The sequence below is a fragment of the Bipolaris maydis genome, assembly GCF_028858645.1.
Source record: "Bipolaris maydis strain C4 unplaced genomic scaffold PSV08scaffold_1, whole genome shotgun sequence".
Lineage (NCBI taxonomy): Eukaryota > Fungi > Ascomycota > Dothideomycetes > Pleosporales > Pleosporaceae > Bipolaris > Bipolaris maydis.
This window is the reverse complement of record NW_027093857.1, coordinates 1,048,072-1,067,219: the sequence shown is the minus strand read 5'-3', so window position 1 is coordinate 1,067,219 and position 19,148 is coordinate 1,048,072. Positions and strand designations below refer to the sequence as shown.

The 19,148-nt window shown below is 33.7% G+C and overlaps 1 protein-coding gene across 1 annotated transcript; it reads left to right on the top strand.

Annotated features, from left to right (window-relative positions):
- Positions 1-1,664: 1,664 nt before the first annotated feature.
- Positions 1,665-2,691, top strand: PSV08DRAFT_254813 (uncharacterized protein; the record flags this gene model as incomplete). The annotated part of the gene is made up of 5 exons (XM_066092472.1): positions 1,665-1,775; positions 1,937-2,066; positions 2,210-2,246; positions 2,312-2,414; positions 2,511-2,691. Coding segments are annotated over 3 exons (172 nt in total), but the record flags the coding sequence as incomplete, so codon positions are not given.
- Between the last annotated feature and the right edge of the window lie 16,457 nt (positions 2,692-19,148).

Here is a 19,148-nt window from a genome sequence, read left to right as displayed (position 1 = left end):
CATAGATGTCAGGACTAACAGCAATGAGGATATAAGGATGGATGGATTTTATTATTTACTCTCGTTGTGGTCAACTCAAATTGTACTTTCTTACTAGTTACTCAACTTCACAAGATTGATACTTGTTAGTCTATTCGATATAGATTAGGAATTGTCAACCTATTGTTACTTTCTATCCAAGCACGCCCACTCCACTGTATCGCCAGACAAATACCTCACGGCGCTCTTCACACCATCTCACTCGCCCTAACGCGGATCGAGCTTAGAGAAGTATCAGCACCAAACCCCGTGTAACATAGTAGAAGAGCTAGTAGATAGAAAGTAGAGAAGAGTAGAGCGAATTCTATAGACTACCTTAGGAAGATAATTTAACTATTCTCTCTCCTCTAGTAATATCTCTTTATCTCTTATTTATCTCTCTTTACTAGAATCTTTAATAAGCTACCTCTAAGTCTATTACTAGATAAATAAAAGGTAGAGACCTCTACCTCTAAGCTACTAGTAGAATAAGTAGTAACTTCTACTATCTTATTCTAATACTAACTTCTTACTAAAGACTACTTATAGAGGTAGAAATCTATACTAAAATACCTCTAGCCTAAAACTAATTACTAAGAATACTAAATAAGTAATCTATTAAGCTAGAAATTTAATTCTCTAAGCCTTTATAATAGAAGAATCTTATATAGCTTAAAATAAGCTACTAGAGTTACTAGATATCTTTAGGAACTATACTAAAATAAGTAAAGCAACTAACTAAATTATAGAAAAGCTATCTACTAAACTAGCTTATTACTTAGTTAAACTTATAAACGCTTTATAGTAAGTAATAAAGATACTTAAATAAGTAATAATTATAGCTTTAAATAAGGTATAACTAATAGCTATATAACTTACTTAAAAACTAGCCTAAAGCTTATATATAGCTATTATAGTAAATAACTTAAACTAGGCCTAGATAATAGTATAGCTAAGAAAGAAGCTAGTATAATAAGCTAAAAAACTAGTATCTTACTACTAGACGCTAGTATTATAAATCTAAGGAAGAGATAGCTAGAAGATAAAGAAAGAAAAAAGGAAGAAGCTTATATTAAGGCCTTATAAAGTAATAGAAATATATAGACTAATAATATATAAGCGCCCTATATTCTATAGTCTTAGTAGAACGCTACTATAAGATAGGTTATTGTTACACGGGGTTGGGATCTATACTTCTCTTGCCGGGTCCCACACTAAGGCCGGTGAGCTTTACGCTAGTGTTCCGTGAAAGTTGTCTGGCGATGCAGTGGAGTGGAGTGCTTGATAAGAAGGTAACAATAGGTTTGACAACTATTAATCTATATCGCTATAGACCAACAGGTAACAATCTTGTTAAGTAAAGTAACTAGTAAGAAAGTACAATTTGAGTTGACCACAACGAGAGTAATAATGAAATCCATCCATCCTTATATCCTCATTGCTTCCAGTCCTGGCATCTGGCCAAGCCCTCGACATCTCTGATGTCGCTGGCATCTCCAGATGTCATGGCATCTCCTGAGGGTCTGGCATCTCCAGATGTCCTGTCTTGGCGAGATGCCAAGTCACGTGATCAGCGCCCCGCGTTGATCATTACCTTCTGACGTGGACGTCCATAGGCTCTCAGCCATCTCGTCATTTGTCAAGGAGAGAATCCTTCTTGTTACTTGTAACATTACCTCCCCTCTTAGGGCTATCGTCTCGATACCCTGGGATATTGTTTTCCCGTGCCGCGTGTTGAGACGCTGGCTGCATATAAGGTCGGTAGGCCCCGGGCCATTGTAACCGTCCCTTCCTGACTCTAGCCTTCCTAACCATGCCCAAGGTCCAAAAGCCCCGCGCCCCACGTCCTCAAACTTCGACTGAGCAGAAGCGTTCCCGGGCCACTCGCGTGGAGCAAGAAGGCCTTGAAATGGATTTTCGCTGTAAGCGTTGTGAAGAGAAGAAGTTGCGCTGCTTTGTTGAAACGACGTCCGGTCGTTGCGCTGGTTGCATTTCCGTCGGTGCTGAGTGCAGTCTTTTTGTTTCTGAGGAAGAGTGGGAGAAAGTTCGGGAGGAGCGTGAAGAGCGAGAGCTGGCTGTGGCTCGCCTTGAGGCACAGCTTTCTCAGCAAAAGCTCGAACTTCTGGAGGTAAAGAAGCGTGAACGGTCTTTCGCACGTCGCGATCTTGCGATAATCGCTGTTCAAGACCTGGCGAAAGAGCAGGCCGAGGGGAGCTCAGCCCCTGGGGGTACGGGCCTTCCTGTTGTCGAACCATCGCTATCCGGACCGTCGGCTGATCTGGGCGGGTTACAGGCTGATTACTACGATCCTTCTTTTGACTATTCCTTCCTCTTCGAGGGGCTTCCCCTTGCTTCTCCGGGTGCTTCCGATGGTATTTATATACCAGTGACTTGCAGTTCGTCAGGTTTCCTTCAGGTTCCCAAGTGTTATGGCTTTCGGGCCATCCTTGCCACTTAACCAAGTACTTCCACTGACTACCGATTTTCCGCAGGTCCTTAATTTCCTCGACCTCGTACTCGTCGTCTTCGAGCTCTATTTCCGTTGCTAGCTCGGCATCTGGAGGTGCTGGTTCCAGGAGTTTCTTGTGAAAGACAGGGTGGATTCGCATGCCTTGTGGGAGTTTCAACTTGTAGTTTACTTTTCCTATTTCCTCTAGGATTTCGAATGGTCCTATTCGGAGGTTGTCCAATTTTCTGCATGGTCGTTTAGTTTTCAGGTTTTGTCGTGACAAGAAAACTTTGTCCCCCTTCTTAAAGGTTGGTCCCTCAATCCTTAGTTTATTCGCTGCTTTGGATGTCGTGAGGTTTCGTTGAGCTATGTTTTTGCTCAATTCTTCGTGTAAATCTCGCATAAGCTTCGCTTTGTCGTCTGCTCCTACTGCGATACTTTCAATATCCTTTGGATCTCGGTGAGCTGTCGGCTCATATCCATAGTTCGCGTAGTGCGGCGAATGCTTCGTCGTTGCGGATTTCGTACTATTGTAGGCCAATTGTGCTGTTGGTAGCAACTCTACCCAGTTGTCTTGCAATTTGTTGGCGTACATTCGTAAGTACTGTTCTAATGTCTGGTTCGTGCGTTCCGTCTGGCCGTCTGTTTCCGGGTGAAAGCTTGTCGAAAGCTTCTTCTTAACACCTAACTTCGCCAGGAACGTGTTCCAGTATTTAGACGTAAACAGTTTATCACGATCGGTGATGAACTCTTCAGGTATCCCATGCTCTGACACTAGTGCTTTGGTGACTTCGTACGCGCATTCTTCTGCCGTAATGGTCTCTTCTGTAGGCACAAACTTTGCTGCCTTAGTTAATCGGTCCACGATTACTAGGATTGTGTCGCAAAATCGAGCTGATCCTGGTTCTAACGATCTCGGGAGCTTTACTATAAAGTCCATCGTTACGCTTGTCCATGGTCTAGATGGTGGCTGTAAGGGTTGTAACAGGCCGTAGGGCTTATGTCTCTTGGGCTTGTTCTGGTGACATGCCAAACAGTTGCCTAGTATTTCCTGCACCTTCGCTCGCAAGCGTGGTATCGCAAACACCTTAGCTAGTCGTCTAACCATTTCTTCGATTCCTGCATGTCCGTATTCTGGGGACTCGTGCAGTTCCTTTATGAGACTCGATCTCATGTGTGGAGGTACATATGTTCGATTCGTTGAAACCATATCTCGGTACTCTCGCTCGTTGTTCAACAGCTCGTCGGAGCCTGTTTCGTCGGGCTCGAACTGCCAGCTGGCTGCTCGTTGCTGCCATTCCTGCTGTAACGTTTCTACCTGCTCGGCCACCTTAGCTACCTTGGCTAGTTCCGGCTGGTTGTACTTCAGACTGCCGTCGGGCATCTGCCTCAGCATTGCTTCGTGGGGTTCCTTATGACCTTCTTCTCGTAAGTCGCTTCGTCGACTAAGGGCATCCGCTGCTCCGTTGAGCGTTCCGGCCCTGTGGGTGATTTTGAAGTCGAACTGGGCCAGCGTCTCTGCCCATCGTACTTGTCGTCGGTTGAGTTTCTTCGTTGTCATGAAACTTGTCAAGTTCTGGTGATCGGTAAAAACCTCGATCGTGTCGGGGAGTCCTAATAGGTACACCTCCCATTGTTCAAAGGCATCGACTACTCCAAGTAGTTCCTTATCGTGAACGTCGTAGTTGAGTTCTGCTCCTGAGAACTTCCGTGAATGGTAGAACACCGGTCTCCATTTCTTATCCGTGCACTGCTGTGACAATACAGCTCCGAGTGCGTAGTCAGACGCGTCGGTCTCGACTCTGGTGGGTCGTTGAGGGTTATACATCTCGAGTACTGGCGCCTCTAGGAATATCTGCTTGATTCGTTCAAAAGCCTCCTGATGTTCCTGTTCCCATTTGAAACCTATTTCCTTCTTCGTTATCTCCGTAAGGGGTGTCGTGATCTTCGAGTAATCTTTGATGAACTTTCGATAATAGTTCGCAAATCCTAAGAAGGATTGAACATCCTTGACTGTTTTGGGTTTTGGCCATTCCTGTACAGTCTGTATCTTCTTTGGGTTCATTTTCACTCCTTCGGTTGAGATGATAAATCCGAGGAACTCCGTTTCCTGCGTGTGAAACTCACACTTTCCTGGTTGAAGGTATAGCTTGTATTCCTTAAGCTTCCGTAAAACCTTCTTAACATGCTCGACATGTTCTTCGCGTGTGCCGCTGGAGTACACTAGTACATCGTCCAGATACGCGGTAACAAAGATTCCGAGGTATTCGTGGAGCGCGTTGTTGATGACTGATTGAAAGGTTGCCGGCGCATTCGTCAACCCGAATGGCATAACCGTATACTCGAACAGTCCATACTTCGTCTTAAACGCCGTCATCCACTCGTGACCTTCTTTGATCCTGATTCGGTAAAATCCTTCCCGAACGTCGAACTTCGTGAACCACTTAGCTCCTTGGAGTCGATCCATGAGCTCTGTAATCAGTGGTAAGGGATATCGATTCTTCCGAGTAACGCTGTTCAACCTTCTGAAGTCGACACACAGTCGCCACTTCCCGTTAGGCTTCTTTACGAACAATATAGGCGAGGCCATCGGGCCTGATCCTGGTCGGATAAATCCCTTCTTCAAGTTCTTCTGGAGGTAATCCCGCAGCTCAGCATCGTGCTCGGGCGCTATAGGGTACATTCCTCCTGGGCTCAACTTTGCTCCTTCCTCCAGGATGATCTCGTGATCCCAATCCTGGTGTTCTGCTAAGTCTGTTGCTTCGTTTTCCTCGAACAGTTCCTTGAACTCTGATGTTCGGTATTCTGCTGGAATCGCCAGCAGTGGTTCGTCATTAGCGGACGCAACCTGTGGTACCGGTCCTTCCTTCGTGGTCGCGACCTGCCGTATCCAGATGACTCCTACTCTCTGAGGGTCCTTCGCATAGATTCTCGCGATCTTATGCGGCGAAATCACACCGAATCTCCCATCTGGGTGCGCGCGTTGATCCGTCGGGCGTGTTTCTCGTCGTACACCAGCAACCTTGTGCACAGGTTCTCGGCTGTGTATCGATTTCTTTTGCCAGTCGATGGCAGGGTTGTGTTCTAACAACCAGTCGTAGCCAATTATCATCTCGGTCTCACCAAGATCCATAATACTAATCTTCGTTCGGCTTTCTTGACCAGCCAGGCGTAACGATACGGCCTCGGTCTCAAGTCGAATCCAGCCGTTCCCGTATGTCGTGGGACTATCGTCGGCTAATACCACTCGCATCGGCACCTTCTTGGTCCGATAGGGTATGTTGTTCTTCTCCACCACTCGGGGTGAGATAACGGTTCGTGCGGCCCCACTGTCTATGAGCGCCGTCACCTCGTGTCCATCTATAAGTACCGTAGCCTGCAGCCGCAAATCCTGCGCTCCCAGTTCGCGTACCTCCTTGAGGGTCGTTTTAGGACTGCCTTCACCAGCGTGACCCTGTCCCTGGCGGCATCCTAGTTTTTTGTCTGCTTACCTTTCCTCTGTTTAGGAAAGTAGCCTTCGCCTTCCTTGGCGGCATAGTGTACTGTACACTGATCGTCGTAACAGAAGCTCCAATGGGTATTCTGGTGCGGTATATTATCCTTCGCAACCTTCCTCGTTGGTCCCGGCTTCTGCATTCTGTGAATCGGGCATCCGTCTGCCTCACAGATGTTTGCTGACAGGGTGCTATGGAGATAATCGTTTACTCCTCGAGCATCCTCAAACTGTTGTCGGTGGAAGGCGCATCCCTTCCTGCAATGCGTCCATAAGAGTCGTTCGTGGCTCTTTTCTTTGTTGGACCTTTCCTGACCCTGCCTAGGTACCCTAGTCGTCGTGACTCTTGGTCTTGCAGCTCTGTGCATCCTGCAGTTCTTCGCATTGCATTCCTCGGCGGATATCGTGCTATGGTAGTAGTCGTCTACCTTTCGAGCATTCCGTCGTTGTTCCCTGTGGAACTGGCAATTGGTCGTACAATTGGTCCAGCATAGCTCTTCGTGAGCTTCCTTTTCTCCTGGCTGGTGCATCTGACAATGTTGTACTCGACACTCGTTATGCCATAAGTTGATGTGGCAGCAATCGTCCTCGTTGTTCCTGGTTTCCTCTCGCTTCCTCAAGTGGTAATCGCACTGTCTTGGGCAGTCAACCCAACGTAGGCGCTCGTGTTGCTCCATTCGTTCCTTGAACGTCCGAGGCGTCTCCTCGTCATCAGATTCCTTGAATCTGGGTTGTTCCTGGGCAGCCCTGCAGGCGATCTCCTCTGCTCGGGGTCCCGTGATTGTGATTCGTCCTTCGATATCGCAATCGTTGGCTTGGTGCCTGGTATTTCCACAAATCCAGCACTGTTGGTCTCTTAGGCGGCGTAATACTTCTGCCCCTTCAACCTGCCAATCCGTTGGTAGTGGTTCGTCCCACTTGAAGTCTTTGAGTCCGAGTGCCTCTTTCACCATTTCGAATTCCTCCTCCATGACTTCTTCGTATGTCTTGCTGAGGAAGGCCTCATAATCGGCCTGTCTTGCCTCGTCGTATAAGTCTAAATCGCTGAGGGTTTCGTCTGGCTCCTCGGTCGGGTAGGGTGTTGCTATCCGTAGCATCCCGATCTTGACCGCTCCTTGCTTGACTTCGTTCTTCGGGCAGTCCCTGCGGAAGTGTCCTACTTCGCCGCAGCGGAGGCATGCCTTACTGTCGTAACGCTTCTGGCGTTCTTCCTTGGAAAGACCGTCGTTAAACTTTCCTCGGGTCTTGTTCTTATCCTTAGACTTGTCTTGTACTTTGCCGGTCATGTACGTGTCTCCGTCGTGATCCTTGTTGCTCCGATACCTTCGGGTGTTGGCAAAGGGTGGCCCTGGTCGATATCCTCTCTGGGCTTCCTTCCGTTCCCATAATCGCGTGTCGATTCTTGTTGCCAACTCGATCAACGAGTACAAATCCTTTGGCTTGTCGTAGTGTACAAGTTCGTCCTTGATGTTTTCCTTCAGACCTGCTTCGTATACCGTCCGGAGTGCCGAATCGTCCCAATTAATTCGCGCTTGTAGTTGCTTGAACTCCGCCGTATAGGCCGAAACTGCTTTGGTCTGCCTCAGGCGAGATATCGCTTTCTCCGCCTGGCTTTCCGCGTCTACCTCCCCAAAGATGCGTCCCATTTCCTCCTTGAAGTTGGCCCAACTGCTGAATAAGGTACGCGTCTCGTCCTTAGTTCCCTTGTTGTTGATGTCCAATAGAAAATCCTCCACGTAGGGTTGCATCCAACTGGCTGCTTTTCCTTTTAGGTGAGAGTTGGCCATGAGTATCTTTTCTGCATCGTTAGGTACCTCGTGGTATCCGCAGTATAACTCAATGTTGGTGAGGAACGTTCGTAACCCTTCGCGGTTACCATCGTATTTGTCTGGGGTTGCCATCTTGGGTTTCTGGATAGGCTTTTCGTTTGGTGTGGCCATCAGCTGGCTCGTGAGCTGATTGATCATCGCTTGCATCTCGGCCATCTGCCGTGCATGGATCTCGGCCTGTCGCCTAAGACTATGAACCATTTGCCTAGGGTTATCCATTGTCTCCTCCTCATCGTCGCTGGGAGTCAACATCTCGTCGTCGATTGCTGGGTTAGGCATCGGTCCGGGACCTTGAACTGGTCCACCGGCACTAGCCTGTGACTGAGAGTGGTTGTGAGACATCGTAAGTCTTAATCGGGCGTCCTAATGTTAATCTTCCTAAGTCCACTGAATCCGTGGGTGGTCAAAGTGTTACACGGGGTTGGGATCTATACTTCTCTTGCCGGGTCCCACACTAAGGCCGGTGAGCTTTACGCTAGTGTTCCGTGAAAGTTGTCTGGCGATGCAGTGGAGTGGAGTGCTTGATAAGAAGGTAACAATAGGTTTGACAACTATTAATCTATATCGCTATAGACCAACAGGTAACAATCTTGTTAAGTAAAGTAACTAGTAAGAAAGTACAATTTGAGTTGACCACAACGAGAGTAATAATGAAATCCATCCATCCTTATATCCTCATTGCTTCCAGTCCTGGCATCTGGCCAAGCCCTCGACATCTCTGATGTCGCTGGCATCTCCAGATGTCATGGCATCTCCTGAGGGTCTGGCATCTCCAGATGTCCTGTCTTGGCGAGATGCCAAGTCACGTGATCAGCGCCCCGCGTTGATCATTACCTTCTGACGTGGACGTCCATAGGCTCTCAGCCATCTCGTCATTTGTCAAGGAGAGAATCCTTCTTGTTACTTGTAACAGTTATATATATTCTATAGATCCTATAATATCCTATAAAGTACTACATATAGAGTAATATAATATATATAGGATAATATAAAATATAGAATATTCCTTTAGTATATAGTATAAGTATTAAGCTCTTATAGCTTAATATATTAAACTTAAGTTTTAAGTATAAGTATAATATAAAAAGTTATTCTACTTATATGTTATGTTTAATTTTATACTCTGCTACATACTTTATTTATAAAAACTAACTAATAAGAAGCTTAATATAAGAAGTCTTATATTACTTTTACTTAAGCTATACTTTTAATACTTTAAACACTTTTATAATAAGTAATATTATAATAAATACTCTAGCTACTTTCTAAACTAAAGGGACTATAGCTAATGCTTATAAGCCTAACCTTTACTATAGTAACTATAATAAACTTAAAGCCTAGCTTCTCTAGGTTAACTATTACTTCTACTTAGCTAATAATAAAATTAATAAAAAGAATAAAGTTATCTTAGCTACTAGTTACTATAGAGGTAATATAGAAAAATAATTTAACTTTATTATTAAATAATATATAGACAACTCTATTAATAATAATTAAAATACTAACTTGGTTAAAAACTAGGATGCTTTTAAAACTAAGATATAATAAAACTTTTTACTTTTTAAGAAATCCTTGATTATAGAATAAAAGATTTAGATTCTATACTAAACTAGGTCTACTATTAACTATATAACTTAATTTTAGTAGTACGTAATAAATATTAAATAGAATAATAACGCTCTTATACGTATATACTAATAGGGCCTTAAGTTAATAATATATAGAGAACTTATAAAAAGTAGAGCTAACGTTACTAATTTTAATAAACTTATAGTAAAAGCTATTTAACTTAATAATAAGCTATATAAGCTTATATTAGAAGAATAACTATTTAACTAAAGAACGCGTAACTATAATAACAGAAATAATTAGCCTTAATAATAGTACTACTAATATTTATAGCCTAACTAGGAATAATAGAGAAGCTATTAGCCTAAGATACCTAATATATATATAACTAATAGATATAAACCTATATACCTTAATAATATTAATTAAGGAAAGAGACCTAGTAAGTCTTACTATAAGAAGAATAAGAATAATAAGAAGAAGATTAACTACTACGTATATAGTAAGGAAGGCTATATTATATATAACTATTAAAGTAAGAATAAAGTTAAATAATAGCTTAACGTTCTATACTATAAGTTAAAGCTAAAAAATAATAAATTATAAAATATTATTACTTAACTAAAGATTAAATATTACCTAGATAATATAGAAGTTATTAGTAGATTAGATAATCTAACTCTAACTATATCTAAGAATATATCTAAAGCTAAACTAGTTAGTAATAAAAAATATAAGACGCTAAATAAGAAAGAATAATCTTTTATATCTAAATATAAAAAGATAGTATAATTTTAAAAAGAGAATAGACTATTAATACTCTATATAAAGAGATAAGATAGTATAATACTAAACTTATCTAAGACTTATTTAAGAGATAACCTAGTAGAAGTAAATAAACAGATTAACGCACTATCTATATTACTTAGATAACCTAGTAAGGTTTATAATAATAATAAGACACTACTTAATAAATATAATATACTATAGTACTTATAATTAGATATTAACTTTTATAAAATTAAGATAACCTAATAATTACTAATATATATATATATTATAGCTAATATTAAGAGGTTAGAATAGAGACTTACACTCTAAGAGGTAATATAAGTATAAAAAATATAAGAATAGAATAACTCTTATAAATCTATATAGTACTAATATAATATAAGAAATAGAAACTATATAAGTATTATAAGTAATAAGAAGGATTCTCTCTTTAATATAGAATAATAAAGTTAAGAGCTAACTATATCTACGTTAAAAAGTAATAGATATTATAGAGCTTATAGTTACGTAATAAAGTACTTCTACTAAAAGCTATACTTCTACTAAAGAAGAGAGTATAGGTAGCCTTAGAAGAATTATACTCTTATTACTTTTATAGTAATATACTTCTAAAAGAGAATAAAGAGTACTAAGATAAAAGTAATAAGAATATAAAGATAGATAGATTTTATTATTTACTCTTATTATAGTTAACTTAAATTATACTTTTTTACTAGTATCTTTACTTAATAAGATTATTACCTATTAGTTTATAATAATATAGATTAAGTTATCTAACCTTTTATTACTTTTCTATCTAAGTATACTACTCTACTATCTTACTAGATAAACTTTATAGAATACTAATATAAGGCTTATTAGCTATAGTAGTAGACCTAACTAGAGTAGTATAAATCTAAACTCTATATAATACTTTAATTACTTATAAATTTAGTAGACTTAAGAAGATTAATATTAAAATACTTAATTAAAATTTAAAGATATTTAATAACTAGGCTTAGTTATAAGTAGGTATTAGTAGACTAGTTTAGAGTTCTAGACTAGTGCCTACTCTAGTAATTAATAATAAGATACTAACTTTAAGTAATAATAAGTAAGATAATAATATATATAACTTAAAAGAGTTATAGAATCTTAAGCACTAGGCTATAATCTATATATAGTAGATAGCTAAGATATAAGTAATAATTAATTAGCTTATAAGTTAGCTAATAGCTATACTAAATAAAAAGCCTATTAAGAAATCTAAGATAGTAACCTTAGATAAATATAATAGTAACTAAGAAGAGTTATAGATATTCTTTACTAATATTAAGTTATACTATAGCTATAATAATATACTAAATAATAAAGAAAAGATACTTATAGCTAATACCTATATAAAGAGAAAAGTAGTAAGCTAAATATAAATTTATATAGAGAACTTTCTAATAAATATTAATAATAAAGAAATAAAAGATAAGATATATATCTTATTTAGTAGTTAGGCTAACTTTAAGAAGGAATTAAAATATATCTTTAAAGAGATAAATATAGAAAGCTAAATAAAGAAGGCTATATCTTACCTAAAGTAGACTAAAGAAGTTTTAGCTTATATAGTAGAGTTTAAGTAACTATAAGTATAAATTAATTAAAATAATTTAGCACTTTAGATAGTATATAAAGTAAGTTTAAAGGAAAATATTAAGAATAAACTTATATACTATAATAAGCTAAAAAATTTATACTTATTAATTAAGTTAATAATAAAAATTAATATATAATTATAAAAATAGAAGAAAGCTTAGAAAGAATATAAACTAAAGCTACTCTTTACTAATACTAAGAAGTATTAAAGTAATATAAATTATAATAGAGATATATATATAATAAGTAAAGTATAAGATAAGTTTAAGAATAAGAATAAAGCTTAAGGAAAGTTTAATAATAGTCTTTTTAAGAAAGAACGCTAGAAGTATTATAATAGTAAGGTATATCTTTACTATACTAAAGTAGGACACTTCTATAAAGAATACCTAAAAAATAAAGTTAAGTAAGAAGTAGTTAAGATTAGAATACTATAGATAGTAATACTATACTTAACTAAGAAGCTAAATAAGACTCTTAGTAACCTGAACGTATATAATAAAATAAGATAAGTTACTAATAAGGCCTTTAAGCTAGTATAGAAGGTAATAAAACTTTAAGACTTTAAGTAGAATAAATTACTATTAATAAATTAGTAAGTTAAAGAAGTAGAAGTACTACGCTACTTAAAATACTAGTAGTACTAAATTTATAAAAATACTAGGCACTAAGTTAATAATTATAATATTAAAGTATAAATTATAATTATAAAACTTTATATAAAGGGAATTACTTATAAAGCTACTTAGAAATAACTTAAATTTAAAGAATCTAATAATAAGAAAATTTCTTAGCTATTTAAGAAATAAATAGAGTAATATAAGCGCCTATATTAGGTTAACTACCTAAGATAGTATAAATATTACTTAAAGAAGTAAGAAGAAACTAAGAATAATAAGGATAATTACTATTATATTAACTTATAGTGTAATAAGTATTACGTATAATATTATTAAATATACTAGCTAGAAAAAAAGAAAGCTTATAAAAAGCTATACTAAATTTATTAAATAACTAATTACTAGTTCTATAGAGAATAATAATAGAATACTTAAAGACTAAATAACTACTATTATAGTATAATATTTACTAAGAAATATAATATAAAGAACTATAGAATATATAGAGCTATAAGACTAAGAGTTATAATAATTAGAGTACCTAGATAAAGTTAGAAAAAGTTTAAAAAAGAAAAGAGCTATAAATAACCCTTATAGACGTATTATAAGAAAAGATAAATCTTTTATTAATAATAGTTTAAAGATACTTATAGAGTAAATAATTACCTCTATAGTAGTTTATTAGTAAATATTTATAAGGTAGATAGATACTTAATTTATAGAATAAAGAACCTAGAGCTAATAAGAGAGATTATAAAAAAACATATACTATACTAAAATACTTATTAGAGCTTCTATTATAATAACTAGTATATAATATACTATTTTATTAAGAAAAATAAAAGCTACTTTTTTAAGAAGAGAAAAAGTAAGTAGATAAAAAACTAAGATACTACGAAAGATAGAGTTATACTAATAAAGATAGTTCTAAAATAACTCTTAAAGAAGTATATAAACTAGAAGTATAAAATTTATAGCTATAGACTATAGTACTTATAAATAAATATAAGATAATAGCGCTTATAAATAGTAGAGCTATATAAACTATTATCTTACTATAAGTAGTAGAGAGAAATAATATACTCTATTAGACTAGAAAGGTACTAATATAAGTAGTATTAGCTAATAATAGTTCTATAATATATAGGAATAGCTAAATTTAACTTAAAACTAAAGTAATATTATTACGCTTAGCTAGTTAAGAAAGCTAAATAAAGATTAGTATTATAAATCTTAGTAAGACTAAGATAATAATTAGCTATAACTAGTTATTAGAGTATAATCTTACTATTAACTAGTTAAAGAAATTAATATATAGCTAAGAACTTATATATAAAGTTACTAGTATATAAAGAGAAATATATCTAATAGATTAATATATAAACTTAAATAAAAGATTTAGTATAATTTTACTATATAAGATTAGAAGAATTTATATAAAGAACTCTTAGAGAGTAGAAGTTATTTAGATATAGTAGATTATAACTATAAAAAAAGAACTACTACTTTAAGTTATATCTATTTATAATAAACTATTACTAGTAGTTATATAAAATACTAAATATTAGAGTTTAAGAAACTATTTAAAGAAAATAAAGTAATAGACTTAGTAAAATACTAAAATTAGAATTATAAGATTATCTTAGAGGAAGAAGTAAAGTTAAGTTTAAAAAGAATATACTTTATAGCACCTAAGTATAATACTAAGCTATAATATTACTTCTAAAAAAACTTAAAAAAAGAATTTATTTAACTAAGATTAGACTTAATAGCTTTACTTATATTATTTATAAAGAAGCTTAATAAGGAGTAGTAACTATATATTAACTTTAGAAGATTAAATAGTATTACTTAAAAGAATTAATATCTCTTACTACTAATTATAGAGCTTATAAATTAACTTTAAAGAGCTAAGTAGTTTATAAAATTTAATATTTAAAAAGAATTTTACTAAATTAAAATTAAAGAAAGTTATAAGTAAATAATAGCGTTTATAATAAAGTATAAACTATATAAGTATATAATTATACTATTTAGGTTAATAAATACGCTAGTAACCTTTTAATTAGTTATTAATAACACGCTCTATAAATACTTTAGAATCTTTACTACTATATATTTAAATAATATACTAGTATACTCTAGTAGTATATATAAAGAATATATTAAGTATATTAAAAAAGTTTTATAGAAGCTTAAAAAATATAAGCTATATTTACAACTAAAAAAGTATAAGTTTTATATATAGAAAATAAAGTTTCTTAGATTTATTATTTTAACTAAAAAAGTAAAAATAAACTTTAAGAAGATATAGACTATATGGAAATAGCTAAAACTTAATATAATTAAGAATATTTAATTCTTCTTAAGATTTATAAATTATTATTAAAAGTTTATTAAAGATTACCTAAAGATTATAGCACCTATTATAAAGATAATAAAAAAACAAATAAATTTTAAATAAAAATAGAAATAGTAAGAGACTTTTAATTAAATTTAGTAGATATTCTTAGAGGCGCTAGTACTTAAAATATATAACTCTTAATAACTTACTAAAGTTAAGATTAATATATCTAACTACGCACTTAAAGCTATATTATTATAGTAGTATATAGATAAGAAATAGAGACTAGTATTCTACTATTTATAGAAGTTCTTAAAAGTAGAACTTAACTATAATATTTATAATAAGAAACTACTTAAAGTAGTTAATATCTTTAAATAATAAGAGATATATCTATTAGGACTCTATAATATAATTAAGGTTTTTACTAATTACTAGAATTTAATAAGTTTTATAATAATAAAGAAACTTAACTAATAATAAGTCTAATAAGCTAAGACGCTTACTTAGTTTAACTTTAAGATAATATACTATATAGAAATACTTAATAAAGTAGTAGATACTTTAAGTAAAAAGTTTAATTTATATAAAGAAAGTTATAAGAAACTATATAACGCCTTACTTAAAATAATACTTAATAGTAGTCTAAAGTATAACTAGCTAGAACTAGCTAAGGTAGCTAAGATAGCTAAGTAGGTAGAAACGCTATAGTAATAATAGTAGTAGTAAGTAGCTAGCTAGTAGTTTAAGCTTAATAAAGTAGGCTCTAATAAACTATTAAATAATAAATAAGAGTACTAAGATATAGTTTTAAAGAATTAAATATATATACTTTTATATATAAGATTAAATCTTATATAGAAACTATATATATTTATAAAATATAAATATATAAAAATTAAAGAAATAGTTAAATAACTATCTAAGGTATTTATAATACTATATATATATATAAAGGTATAAGAAATACTAGATAACTATTAAGTATATTACTAAAATAAGCCTAAGAAATATAAGCTCTATAGCCTATTATAACTCTTATAGCTACTATCTAGACTATAGATAAGTATAATAATAGACTTTATAGTAAAACTTCTAAGATTATTAGAACTAGAATTAGCTTAATTTTATAATATAATATTAGTAATTATAAACTAATTAACTAAAGTAGTAAAGTTTATATTTATAGAAGAGACTATTATAGTAGAGAAGTATATATATAAAGTTACTAAAGTATTAGTATTAGAGTATAGAATACTTAAAGAGTTAATTACTAATTATAATAAACTATTTACGTCTAAATACTAGAATATATTTCTAGTAAAGTTAGGTATTAAGAAGAAGCTTTTAATAAGCTTTTACTTAGAAATAGAATGTTAAATAGAATAAATAAACTAAATATTAAAATAGTACTTATAGATATACGCTAATAAATTATAAAATAATTAGGTAGAGTTACTACTAATAGCGTAATTAGCCTATAATAGTATAAAATCTATAATAATAAAGTATTTACTATACTACGCGAACTATAAATATAAGCTAGTAGCTTATTAAAATCTAAAAAATATTAAGAATATTATAGTAGAAGTAGATAATAAAGTAAAGCTTATATAAAATTTATATAAAAATTTAAGTAAGAATATGTTAGAATATTGCTACTTAGGTAGCGGAAGTTGCTGCTTGTTCTACTAGTAGCTCAGAGGTAGAGGTCTTTGCCTTCTACTTGTCTAGTAATAGACTTAGAGGCAGCTTATCGAAGGTTCTAGTAAAGAGAGATAAATAAGAGATAAAAAGATATTGCTAGGGGAGAGAGAATAGTTAAATTGCCTTCCTAAGGTAGTCTGTAGGATTCGCTCTACTCTTCTCTGCTTTCTATCTACTAACTCTTCTACTACTTATATATTCGTTGTCTTGGATTCTAGAAGAGTCTTCTTAGTAGTAGCTTGCGTAATCTATGGCGTAATAGATAGATATTACTAGATAATAGCATAATAGCTTCTAGTAATAGATTGATTGATGAGTTTTAGTTGAAGATTGAGTACTTGTTCTATCGGAGATCAGCTGGTGAGCTTATATCTCTAACAGAATATAGCTTAATAGAACCTTATAATATCTAAGATAGTAAATAAATAGAGAATTAAAGAACCAACCTTTAAGAAAGAGAATAAAATTTTTCTATTATAATAAAACTTAAAAACTAAATAATTATATAGAAAATTAGATAACCTCTAAGTAGAACTATTTAAGATCTTAAAGAAAATAAAAAAAGAAAATTATAAGTTAAAACTCCTCTAAAGTATATAAATCTACTCTATCTTTTATAAGAAACTTCTAGAGCTAGTACCTTTAGATACTAAGTTAGTAATAGATATAAAGCTTAAAAATAATAAGTATAAGATTAAAGAAGTTAAGAACCTATAGAAAATTAGTAGTTAGTAGAAGTACTTAGTTAAGTAGTAAGGATAGCCTAAGAGCTATAATATTCAAGAACCTAAAGATAATTTAATAAACTATAAGTTACTAGTATATAATTTTTACTAGAAATATTTAAAGAAGTAAGAACTAGATTCTTAAAAAGAAGGTAATAATTAAGAGATAAGAAAAGGTTAAAAGAAAAAGAATAATTAGCCTATAACTAGCCTAGGTTAGTTAACTATATAGATAGCGATAGTTTAGTTATTAGAAAAACTATATTAGAGGTAGAGTTCCTCTTAGCCTCCCCTTTCTTATAATTCTAAAGATATAGAAGAGTATAGTTATAATTAGTATATACTTACTCTTATTTTTTAACCTCTAAGAGCTTATAACGAAGTCGCGTAGTCTATTCCTTAGAATAAGTAAGCTTAAAACGCTTTTAATACTTTTTAGCCTTAATCTTTTCTTACTCTTCTTTAGTTATAAATAAACTATACTTAGCCTTTATAGTAATATAACTAGTGTACTATCTAGACGTAGTATCTATAAAGTAATAAAGGTTCTTCTTCTTATAGCGCTTATAGTAAAAAGTTATCTTTTTTTCTTAATAATAGATCTTATTAGACTAAGCCTAGTAATATTAAGTTAAGGTTATTATAGAAGCCTAGTAAGAGGAAGATAAAACCTTAAGTATAGTTAGAAAGGCTAGAGTTAAGAAGAAATAGTTATAATAGCCTAGGGCCTACTAACCTTATATATAACTAATAATTTAATATATAGTATAGTAAAATAATAATCTAAAGTATTAGAATAATACGTCTAAGAGAGGGGATAATATTATAAGTAATAAGAAGGATTCTCTCCTTAACGTAGGATAATAAGGGTTAGAGGCTAACTATATCTATATTAGAAGGTAATAAATACTATAGGGCTATAGTTACGTAATATATATACTCTTGCTAAGAGCTCTACTTCTAGAGTATAAGGGGCCTTAGAAGAATTATACTCTTAATGCTCCTATAAGAAAGGGAGAATAGAGAGCACTAGGATAGAAGTAATAAGAATATAAGGATAGATAGATTTTATTATTTACTCTCGTTGTAGTTAACTTAAATTGTACTTTCTTACTAGTACCTTTACTTAATAAGATTGTTACCTATTAGTCTATAGTAATATAGATTAAGTTGTCTAACCTTTTATTACCTTTCTATCTTAAGTATACTACTCTACTATCTCGCTAGACAAACTTTACGGAATACTAACGTAAGGCTTATTAGCTATAGTGGCGGACCCGACTAGAGTAGTATAGACCTAAACCCCGTGTAATATAGACTCTATCTCCATTTCTCTATCAATTTAAGCCTCTAGCCCTTAGCTCTCCTACCTATTTTCCTACGTGTTTACTATAATAGTATCGCTATTAGGCGGCATTTTATTACTAAGCTTTCTCTTAGTAAGCCGCGAGGTGGTCTGTGTGTTTTTGTTTTCGTAAGTGAGACGTGTTCAAATTAGCTACTTTACTAGCTTCTAGCTCTATAGCGCGTAGGCTGCACAACTTAGTACTAGTTATAATTGATTTCTTAGGATGGATTTGTATATATTGAGCTAAAATTACACCTATTCTAAAAAACTCGAAGTTAGTATTACTAATAGGACTGTAAGAATAACAGGTTTTGCAACAAAGCATTATGTCTTATTAACTCTTCTCAGCCCACAGGGTTTCTCGTTGCATAGAGACGGATGTTATCCCTATACAACGAAAAACCCCATATGCCGAAAATAACCAGTCGGATCATAAGGGTCGTAGAGAAGTCCGTAACACTTACAATCTAATTTATCATTTTCAGCTCACCAGGTTTCTCGTTAAACAGTAACAGGCGCCACTTTCAAATTCAGATCTATAAGCAGTTAAGTGTGTAAGAAGTATTGTGTTTTCTAATGTGTATCATAATAGGAGCAAGTTTAAATACAGAGTTATTAGTCAGTGTGC